The sequence below is a fragment of the Dermacentor variabilis genome, chromosome 1 (assembly GCF_050947875.1).
Source record: "Dermacentor variabilis isolate Ectoservices chromosome 1, ASM5094787v1, whole genome shotgun sequence".
NCBI lineage: Eukaryota > Metazoa > Arthropoda > Arachnida > Ixodida > Ixodidae > Dermacentor > Dermacentor variabilis.
The window spans coordinates 139,446,011-139,457,656 of record NC_134568.1 but is presented as its reverse complement, the minus strand read 5'-3'; the positions used below and the strand labels follow the sequence as shown (position 1 = coordinate 139,457,656).

Below are 11,646 nucleotides of genomic sequence, written 5' to 3'. Positions count from 1 at the left end.
TAAAAACTTTACATAGGGAGAACTTGTACGAGTTTCCCAAGTAATTCAAACTAACTTAGATGAAATAAAAACGCTTATCATTGCAAATAATCATCAGAGATTGTTTCTCATGAAAACGAAGCATATTGAGTGATGCTAGAGGTTATCTAAGGAGTGCGTCCCTTTTAACGAAGCTTCAAACGGCCTCTGCTTCGAACATGCTCATGCCCTTTATTTGAGCATGCTTTCCATAAAACACATTCCCGCAGTATTTTTTCATTGTAGGCAGGTTTTTTTCCCCTGAAGTGGCCACTTGGTTGCTGATAAAAACAGCAGCTTTGTCTCCTTTTTACGCTCTTTGTAATACCTGAACAAAGGACTGAATTTCGTTCTTGTTTTCATAAACTAAGAGGCGGTTTTTCATTTCGTCCCTTTCGGACTGCAATTTTTCAACTCTTCTCCTTGACGGGCAACTTTTCTTTTTAATCTCTTGATTGCTTGCTTTGACTGTTCTAGGACATCCACAATATCTAATGCAGTTTGGCAGGCCTGTTCAACAGAAAAACTACGTTCAGAGCATGATTCTAAGGCAGTCTCTGGAACTAGAGCTTCCACCTCGTCGCTGAGAAACTGCAAGGCACTTTCGATGTTGGGGCTTTCTCCTGAGCTGCCGCAATTATCGCTTGCCTCAACTACTGTGTGATCAGTAAAGTTTCCTCGATGGCATTTTTTGGGCTGCACATTCTCTTTTTGCAGGTACTGTGGATATTTGCAAAACACGGTCGGTACCGTATTCGGATACAGGAGCCTAAGTTCCGTGTTCGTTTTATAGTCACTTTGTGCAAAGTGCAGGGAACATACCAGAGATCTATCGCTCAGTTCCCACTTGCTTCCTTTTCCCGACACTCCTTGGCGAGAGATATTTTTAGCCACGCTTCTCGACGCTCCAAGTCGCATGGGAACTCGTGATATTTCACAGTCGGGTCCTTTTTGGCATTTGTGTCGCAGAGTGGCACACAACAGCTGCGCGTCATCGCGCCACATGAACGAGGCTGGCTACGGCACACACGCACACCGAAAAGCCTTAACAAAGCACAGCAAGCGCAGGCAAACTTGCTCATACACGCGCACGCGAAAAAGCACAAGATTAATGCATATCGCACGAGGCAAACACGTTCTGACGCGAACCAACTTGCTCACACACACGAACGCGAAAAAGCACGAGATTAGTGCGTAGAGCATGAGGCAAACACGTTTTGACGCGAGAACCAACGCCCGCTTAGCCCCGGCGCGAAGTCGCGAAAGCATCCCCGACCGGTGGAGCCCTCACCAAGAAAAGCAGTCGCAACTGTAAACTCGGCCGAGACGCGCCCGCCTATTGTCCGCGGCGCGACGTAGCTGGCCGCACCTTGCTTTGCATCGAGCGGCCGTGGTACCACCGTCTGTCGGGCGTCGTTTTACTCACCGACGGCAGCAAAGGGTGATGATGGCGTATGCAACGTCACCACTTCCCCGGTTGGGTAGCGGGAGATTTGAATTTCGAAAACAGGCATTCGGACCCTTCGGATGCAATTTGTCTCGTAAAATAAGTCCTTTCTTGGCACGAAACAAGCTTTGCCAGGTTTTAGGAATGGTATTTATACAGTCCACGTCGACTTATTTGCCTGTAGTGTCCCTTTAAACATATTTTATGACTTGCTTTAGATTCGCCAGTACAATTACGGTTGCACTGATCGACCTGCCCAGCAATTATTTATTACTCAAGGGAAACCTGCAAATAAAAAAACACTTCTTCGCATGCAAAAACATGCTCTACTGTGACGCTTCACAAACGATTGTGATGCATCACGAGAGCTGTCTACTCGCGTGATGTTCTAAACAAGAAGACACATTCGTTTACTTGCATGTGAAGGTAAATGCCAGAGCCCTTCGAGGCTTGGGTGTGGCACAAAAGGCACGAAGGTGCCATTGCGTCCGATGTCGTGCGATCACATGTCAAACCTAAACTGTACGAAACAGATTCCAAACCGAAATTCGCGCCATGCTTTATCGAATGAATGCGCACATCGTGATTTACATAAATTACGCTCGTAGCATGCGCTTTCTGTAAACTTAATATTCACAAATCACCTTCATAAACCCATCAGGTATGCATTTTTAATGACAAAGCGTAAGCCCTTTCAATAGTAATTGCGCTGGCCATATTGACAAGTAGCAACAGGGCGGCGCCCTAGCGGTTCCCCTGTTTTGGCCAGCTTTTCCTCCCAGCCATAGCCATTCCCAGCATTGCCGGGAATGGCTATGGCCGGGCCGCGTACGGCTCGCACGCTTCAGGCAAGACGCGACTCCGGTGGCCGTCACTACGACTTTCCATACTGCGTTGCGGCCACCACTGACGGTGCGCGCATTTCAGCAGCTGACATGTAGCATTTAGGAGGACATTTTCGAAACATATTTCATAACATTGAAGCCGCTAAAATGTCGCAAATTGTTCTGTCACGTCGCTAAAAAATTGGTGGTCGCAAAATAGAAAAATTCGTCGCTAAACCTAGCGACAAAATCACTAAAATGTCAACAGTGTTGATGTGTGTCAATGGAGTTTCCCCCTTCAGTCAATTCCTTATGACGATCAGCGTGTAACAATAAGACGAAGGGCATGGACTCAGTGTCTCCCTGTATTTTTCGTCTTATTGTTACGCACTTGTCGATATGATGATGAACCAACTCACCCTAAGCTACAGCTCACCGAATCCCTAAATTCCTTCACGTTGTTCTGAGCCAAGGTGCTTAGGGGTAGCCCACACTGATACGAAAAAAAAAAAAGTCTGCTGCTCCATGGGTCGACTTAAATGGACCCAAAAAATCACATTCCGCCGAAATCTTTCGTTGGAGCTGGAGGTGCTACTCCAGCGCATTTTCTTGCGACCGATGCAGCACTCTTGCCAAGAGCGCTCCCAATGTGACGTCACGGCGCCATACATAACTAGCATCACTAATGCCAGGCGTATTGCGAATGACCGCGCAGGAGCCCTCCGGTATAATTATGCGCAAATGGACACAATATGTGTTTAGCAGAATCATATCTTACCTAGCGTTCAATTCCAATTGGAATTCTAGCCGACTACCATTAGTGCTATATACAAAGGTCTACGAGGAGACACTCGCTCCAGTGGCCGCGTGCTCGGTGGCCATCAGGTCAGTTATAAGACGAAAATGCAATCCAAACAATTTTTTTTAATCTGATTAGAACGGGCGCGGGAGGCTGTTCGCTAACGCAGACGAACGTGTTTTTCTCCGCAGTGCCGCTCACGAGATGACGGCGCGAACGCGCAAAAGCCTGACTTAGGCCGCAGGCTTCTCGCTGCCGTGGATGTCCTGGTACCACTGGCTGCTTTTGTCCTCGTCGATGGCCTTCTGCAGCAAGCGGTCGGCATCAGGATCGACGGCCGAAAGAACCCGGAATGACTCGGCATCCACGAAGCAGATCTCGTGACCATCCGGATCAGCCAGTATGACCACACTGACCGTGGCCTTGCCGGGCGTGTCCAGGCGTGTGAGCGTCGTGAGAACCTTGTGGCCAGCTGCCAATGCCTGCTTCTCGATGTCCGGGAGCTCGGCCGCGGGACACTCGAAGGCCAGCCGGCCGTACGCCTTGGCCCGGTCAATGGGCTCCGCGCTGAGCACGAAGCGCAGCCGGCATTGCGCATCGCCGTACGACAGAGTGACCGCCTTCTCGGAGCGCTCGTGAACAGTCATGTCCAGCAGGTCGTGCCAATAGGAGACGGTGCGTGCGATATTCGATGATGCCAGCACGACCTCCTCCACCGGATCCAAGCGCTTCGTGTCATCGGGCTTGACGCGCCGCTTTATCACAAACCTGCAAGCCCGGTACGTGATCATTTGGTAATGTTTAAAAACACGGCTGGCAGAAAAAGCACTGATGGTGTCAGGCGCAAAATAAGTAACCACACACACGAAAAAGAAAACGACGGAAATAAGTAGAGTGAAAATACAAGGACACGAGGAAACAAATACCACATACAAGCGCTGTCTGGGGTATTTGTTTCCTCGTGTCTGTTTTACTCGCGCTGTTCAACCTCAGTTCTAAATATGAAACAACTAGCCCTCATCAAGATCTTACTAATGAAAATACAAAATACGAGTCACCTGCACATGCCAGAACGAGAAGAAAGGGGGTTAACCGAGGGGCCCGATTTTTATTAATCATATAATGAGAAGCCAACAAAGACACCAAGGACAACACAGGGGAAATTACTTGTATTTACTAATTGAATTAAGGAAATAATAAATTATTTATCATTATAAATTATCTTAATTTATTATTTCTTTAATTCAATTAGTAAACTGCACACGCCAGGTGATTCTTCGAAGACGATCTTTAAAAATCGCCTATGACACATAGCACAATTCCAATTGCTGAGCTGGTCTGTTCTTCAATGAAGCGAACATTACTTGCACGATAAATCGAAATGCATAACAAACTTATTTTAAAAAATCACTAATTAAGATCTAACTAATTACCTTACGACACATATTGCAATTTACAAATTATAGCCAGTGAGAGTGCAAAGCATATCCATTTGGAAATAATTCTGTGGACCACACCATTTTCGAGATACGCGCCATCAAACTCTCAGTAAAAATACACTACTGTACCACTCTCTTTTTAACACAACACCGTTTTAAGCATTGAAGCACATAACGGGACCCACAATGCATTTCTTCGCAAAGTTCAAGAAATAATATCTCGAAACTGGTGTCATCCTAGGAATCAATTCCAAGTGGATCCGCCCTGTGAACTCGCCGGCTGTAATTTGTAAATTGTAATACGTGCTGTGAGGTAATTACTTAAAAATGTAATTAGCGAATTTTGTTCAATTAGTCGATTATGCATTTCCATTTTTTGTGCATGTCCACCTCTTCGAGCAGCCAGCTCAATGACTATAACTGTGCTATTTTCTACAGGCGATCTTTCAAGATTGCTTAACCCGGCCCACAAAAGCCCGAACACAATTTCACACAAAAGAAAATCAAAGCAACTTGTTCAAATTTATTCCTGGTTATGGAGAGTATATTGGCAGGAAGAAAACACTGAAATGACAATTCAGTAATAATTAATTTGTACGGTAACTAATAATTAGTACTTGATTTCCTGAATTTTTCAGTTCGCATGCGCGAATTGAAAATTTCCTCAAGCATATAAAAAACGCTAGTATTGGCTTTACATTGGGTTTCCAGCCATTAAATCAGATTTTCTAGGCATCAAATTCAGCGTATCGCACGTTGATCATTGTGGGGTTAAAGCCTTCGCAGAAACACCTGGTATGAGAGCCAGTGTACCTTTACAGCACTCGATCAACGTAAAACAGTGCCGTTAGTCGGTCATGAGTTGCATATACACAAGGCGCTTTAGCAAATAGTATTTTCTAAAAACAGTGCACTCAAGACAATGATCTAGGTCTCTTTTATCCCGGCAAGCCATTATTCTCGGTATCTAGATTAGTAAGTGTGCGATAGTATTGCCAGAACTCTGTTTAAATAAAATTCACGAATCTTCAGCTAGCTGGCCGGGTTACCTTTCATAGGGCTTCTATAAGACTATACCTTCAGTCTATATATATTCGTGCTAAAATTTGACACAAAATACATTGCTGATCCACGTGTTATTGTTCCGGAGTGCGCAAGAACCGGTTTCCCGAAGAAATAACAGCCTACTGGGAACCAAACGTTTTAGCAAATCTCGAATTACGGCTCTCGATGCAAGAGGTCACGTGTTCGGCCACCACTGAGGCTTCACGGAGCGTTCGCTTGCCAAGGCTGGCAGCGTGATGTAATGCTCCCTCCTATATTTTTCCTTCCTGGCTCTGTAGAGGATGACAACCTTTTCAGTATTTGATTACGGAAGCTCACTTAAAATGTAATTTTAAGTGCTAAGCTACCGAAGCTAGTAGCATCCAGTATTTTTGAAGGCTATTTTTCCGGCGTTCCGGTGAATTTCATGCGTCGCATGGGCCACAATCCCATAGGCGATTGCTATGAAGTCGTTCGAAAATTCGGAATCTCAAGCGCGCAATGACCAGCACGGAGGACATGTTGTGGTCCATAGACAGCGATATAGTGCTGTCTGGGAGTGATGATGATGTACATTAGGAGCAAATAATTTCCACTCTGTGAAAGTAAACTTCGCTAATTTCATCATTTATTTGTTTGCCAGAATCGAAGGCAATGCTACGTTGTCCCTGTCACAAGATCGGGCGCACATTGTATTTGGATTTGGGTGCGCATTGATATCTGCAATAAATCCAGTACCTGGAACTTCTCTCTTTTTGATTTATCTGAATGATTTGTCCTTTGATTTCCCGGTACGATGCCGGTTCTTCGCTGATTGCATTGTGTACCACAACATTCAATCACTCCATGATAAGACTACTATACAGGATTACCTCAATGCAATCGATAATTAGTATCAGTCCTGGCGTATGAACTTAAATGCCTCAAAATGTACACAAATAATGATTACAAGAAAGAAAGCACCATCAATTTGTACATATAAAATCAATAATGTAGCAATTAAGACGATTGACAAATTTAAGTATCTGGGTGTAGTCATTGACTCGAAGCTAACCTGGAACGTCCATGTCCAATACGTCGTTTCGGCGTCGCTAAGGAAGCTATGGCTATTTAAACACCGGCTCAAACATTGCACTAGTAGGACTAAACTCGCTGCCTACACGACACTCATTAGACCACTGCTTGAATATGCCGATGCTGTGTGGGATCCCCACACAAACACCGGTGTCAACAACATTGAAAGCGTGCAAAAAAAAGCCCTTAGATTTATTTATAATATTTATAGTAGACGAGTCTCGATCACTGATCTCAGAACACGGTCTGCCCTCCCATCGCTAGAATTTCGGCGCAGACTGAATCGCTTACAAGCTTTGTTTAATATCGTTAATAAGCGAACAAAAATGGATCCCCACATCTACATCAATTTTAATAAATCAAGAGAGACAAGACGCAAGCACAGCAAAACGATTGTGATGCCACAGACTAATGGCGTTTTTCACTGGTCGATTCGGAGCAGGATTTTTTGCTCCGCGGCAACGAATCCGCATTTCACTGGTCGATCTGGAGCGGGTTCGCGCGTTCCACTGGTCGTTTCGGATCAACTCGCTCCGCGCCGGATCGCTCTCACTTGCTCCGCCGCCGAGACGCGGATTCGGGCGGAAATAGAACGCGTCACATGGCGTCACTTCCGTCTTCAAGCGAAATCGGTACCCGGTCCATGCCCGGTCGGTACGCACAACATTGTGTTGGGCATAGTTTGCGGAACCGGTTTGTGTCACGTGCACGCAGACTTCCTGTGTGATCTCCCGCGGAGCGTTCGTGCGCTCCACTGGCAGACTCGGATTGGTGAAAGCCGAGCGCTCGCTCGAGGATTCAGGCGGCTGCTCCAGATCGACCAGTGAAAAACGCCGTTAAACTACTGCTTATCGCTTCTCGTTTTTCCCTCGAACTATAGCAGAGTGGAATGCTCTACCGCAAGAAGTCGCTTGTATGTCCTCTGTCGAATCCTTTGTGTCTGCCGTGCACTCTTTGCAATGAAGCGTGTTAGATTTAGAATCACCAGTTTCCTATTTTTGTAATTTTGTATAAGCTGCCTTTACCGACGCAATAGTCTGTATATTTAAGCATTTTTTTTTCATGGTTCCTAGTAACTCATGTTTTTGTTATTTTGACTTGCAGTGCCGACTTTGTACTCACTCGCTCCTGCCTGGACTGCCAAGAGACAGTTGGCAGTATCTAATAAATAAATAAATAAATAAATAAATAAATAAATAAATAAATAAATAAATAAATAAATAAAGAGTGTGCGCTATATCCAGGCAAATAGTGACAAATGAAGCAGCGGCATTTGAGAACCTTTTCTGCGTATTTTTAATTGGACCCGTTGGATAAGTCGATCAGTTCTGTCAGTCTTGTCAAGGTTGATTTAATTAGATTGAATTGCATTAAGTTGATCTATACTGGCAAATTAAACTTCTAGAATTGAAAAAGATGCAACCTTAGTACTAGTAAATATTGGCAAGCCAGAAAAGATGAAAAAACAAGACAGATAGTGATCATACCTAAAAATTCCTGCACAAGCTTCCCATGACATCACAACAAGATAGAATTTTACCGGAAGATGAAGGCATCAAGCAATTAAAGAGGGAGAGGGGCGCAGGACTTGCGTTTCGCTTGCGTACCCAAGCCATTTGGGCCACAGTCAAGCACAAGCAGACTTATAGTTCTTAGGCACACAAGCAGCTTGTGCCTAATAATCTATAACTATCTATTAACTGTGGTCGAACAAGGAATGTTGCTGACTGATTTGATAGTGACATTACTTGTTAATCGCCCCATGACATCATAGATTTCGAAGCGTCTACTTGGCGCTATTTAAATGCTAACGAATAACAAATTATCGCATTGTGAACAAGAACATTAACATAATAAGCCTCTGAAATTCTGAAAATTAACCCTGCACGAAAGTAGCGAGAATGCACAAAGGTACAGATAACTTCGTAATTAATGTGGTACTGACAAAATTCAATTCAAAATATAGTCTGGCCTTTCATTTTTCCTGACAATAACTAACTTTACAGCCCTAAAGAAGTGCAGATACAGTTACGAAAGCCGATTTAGTGTGAACTTAAATAAAATCTTGCATCATCAAGTTGGGCATATACTTATTACGGCGCAAAAGCTTCCCCCTTGACAACGGTTAGGGAGGCGACCGCCGATCGGCGCAGCAGAATTACATATGACACTGACATAATAGTTCTGCGGAAGCCCGCAAGGTAGAGTGAAGTAATTAGAGAGCTTTAGTTTAGGGGACGCAAGCGGCTTGCGTACGCAACTACTAGGGGCGATGGTACTGAGCATGCGCAGACGCTGACGTAGGGGTCTGCGCATGCGCATAACCGTCGCCCCTAGTTCTTGCGTACGCAAGCTGCTTGCGTCCCCTAAACTAAAACTCTCCATTAGAGACTTTTAGTTTAGGGGACGCAAGGCGTTGGGCCCCTAGCGCTTGGGTGCGTTTGCGTACGCAAGCAGACGTTATAGGTTAGCGGCCCCAAACGCAAGCCGCAGTGAGGTCGCATGCGCTCGCAGCGCCATCAACGTCTGATCTTTGCTGCGTTATCATTTTTTTAGAACATGAAATCAAGCATACGACGTAAAGCACATAAAACTATTCTTATTAAAAGCAGTTAATAGAGAGGTTTAGTGTCCGGTATTCGGGTAAACGCAGGGTGGGGCGTTGGGGCGGAGCCATGAACGAGAGCGGCCTGCATTGTGCAGCCACCTGGTGGCGCAAAGCTCAAACAGACAAAAACAGCTAATATTGCAGTAAGCAAGTGTATTTTACTTTGCTGCGGCTATAAATTTGTGGCAGCAACACAATTACGCCGGTGCCGAAAATTTACACCAGCAGCGAAGTAGAATAGACTTAGTTACAGCAATATTAGCTGCTTTTGACCGTTTGAGCTTTGTACCGCCAGGTGGATGCACCATGCAGGACGCTCCTGTTTATGGCTCCGCCCCAACGCCCCAACTGCGTTTGTCCGAATACCGGACACGCTAAACCTCTCTAATATATGTAAAAACGACGTCTGTCGCCACTTGGCGAAAGATTTATTAGATTATCTACCCGCTAGCTACTCGTAAGTTCTCCTACACCGCGAGAGTCACGTGGGTAACGTGACCCCTTGGGGGCAGCGATGTTTTCAGCCGGCCAAACAACCCAAGGACGCAAGTAGACGTAGCGGTCTGCGCATGCGCAGTACCGTCGCCCCTAGTTCTTGCGTACGCAAGCCGCTTGCGTCCTCAAAACTAAAACTCTCTATTTAATAAAGGAAAAATGAGACGTCCGGTGCGAACCTTTTTTTCTTTCGAGGAACCCGTACGGGTTTCCTTTGTAGCACTTAGCTACGTTTGGGTGGATGTCTCATTTTCCCTTTATTAATTACGTATGACACTGTTCTGCAGGCATATATTTCGCCGCTCCAATCGCCGGTTACTCGCGCGCTAGTGCTCGCGCTGATTTTTTTCCGTTACCACTGTACAAAAATATAAAGCTAAACTGCAAAAACATGAGCAACGCACTGGACCGAATTCTTCGCGTCGTTTCGAAAACGTCTTAAAACTGATTTTGACAGCGGTTTCGGTGAGATTCTTTAGGTATTTGGAAATTCCTTCTCCAGACGGGATTTCCTGAGACGTTTTTTTTAAAAACCAGAGTTAGACAGAATATAACATGGATTCAAGTCAGACATTTTACTAGACATACGGCGTTTTCTAAAGTATGAGCTTCTATTCCGCGTTGTCTATAAGACGTTTTCATTGTATCGAATAAACAGTGAAAAAATGTTTATCCCTGTTGTGACACACAGACACACACCGAGACTCGATCATGTGTTAAGTTCTCCAAACGTACCCCATGCGTTATAGCGGACAACGTCGGCAGGCTACTGACCTGTATCCGCCGGGTGCGATGAGCGCATCGTTGCCTTCAAACTTCTCCACAGGCCAGGCGTGGCGCCGAGCATTCTCAAGTACATTGTCCGAGCGGATGACCATAGCCACGAAATCATTTCCCTTGGCATAGCTGCCAATGCCGTAGTTGTACGTGAGTTCCACAACAAAGTGACTAACCTCGGGCCCGTAGCCGATCATGGTTTTGCTCCAATTCAGGTCGTACGGGCCGTTGCAAGCAGCGCGACAGCCGTCTTCGAACTCTTCATGCCGCAACACTCGCATGCCCAGAACGTCCCTGAAGAACTTGATCGTCTCTTTACGGTCGCCTACCTTTAAGACGAAGTGAAGAGCACGCCGCACCATAGTGGAAAGTTATGCCGAGAGACGACAACGAAAAAAAAACAAGAAACAAACGAAGGCGTTGCCTCTGTCCTACAGCTGCCGCCGTCGCCACTGCAAATTTCGTACGAACGGCTGTGAACAGGACCAAACGTGACGGGACGGGACAGCGGATAGTTGTTTTCAATCCACGCGAAACAGCACAAAACCAGCACAACTGCACCGCCAGCGCCGTGCAACCGCGCCCCCTTGAAGATAACAACAAAGCCGGAAGCTAAGCCAAGTTACCTATGAAGCCACGTTGCGTGCTGGGTTCTGTGGGTGCGTGCTGACAAACGCATTTGGAAATGGGCCAAGGGCGAATGGAACGACTCAGACAGCCTTAAGGAGCCCAAAAAAGAGGAAAACAAGTGATTTCACGTGATGGTATTACCACGGCCGCCCGATAAAAGCTCATGGCCGCTCGTTAAAAGCACATCGAGCGGCCGTGTTAACTACAAGGTCCCAACTATATTTCATTATGGGCGCGCGATTATTCGATATTCTGAATACGCATCGAACAGTCTGTTCGATTCTATTCTCTTACAATATCAGCGATAAAAACACTTGCAGAGAGAAAGGCTGATGTAAACAGAGATTCCTCCGATTATGCTGCAGAACGGTGGTTGCGGCCACGGTGCAAGAATATTATGGTTTTTTCCATTTTGCCCCCATCGAAATGCGGCCACTGCGGCCCGGATTTTGCGACGCAGAGGCTTCCAGTTTTGGGCGAACACATGGAGC

At 45.7% G+C, this 11,646-nt stretch overlaps 1 protein-coding gene across 1 annotated transcript; it reads right to left on the bottom strand.

The window, feature by feature from the left end:
• Positions 1-3,193: 3,193 nt before the first annotated feature.
• On the bottom strand, positions 3,194-11,127 carry LOC142585353 (glyoxalase domain-containing protein 4). Its single transcript, XM_075696068.1, has 2 exons — positions 10,523-11,127; positions 3,194-3,856 (listed from the first exon to the last, which is right to left on the bottom strand). The coding sequence occupies exons 1-2, from the start codon at positions 10,885-10,887 to the stop codon at positions 3,322-3,324; spliced, it is 900 nt and encodes a 299-aa protein (XP_075552183.1). The 5' UTR covers positions 10,888-11,127; the 3' UTR covers positions 3,194-3,321.
• Between the last annotated feature and the right edge of the window lie 519 nt (positions 11,128-11,646).

Bases quoted from the DNA above. Each gene is read 5' to 3' on its own strand.
- LOC142585353 (XM_075696068.1), bottom strand. From the start codon at position 10,887: ATGGTGCGGCGTGCTCTTCACTTCGTCTTAAAGGTAGGCGACCGTAAA. The intron at 3,857-10,522 runs GTCAGTAGCCTG...CCGGGCTTGCAG, and splicing joins ATCGCACCCGGCGGATACAG to GTTTGTGATAAAGCGGCGCG.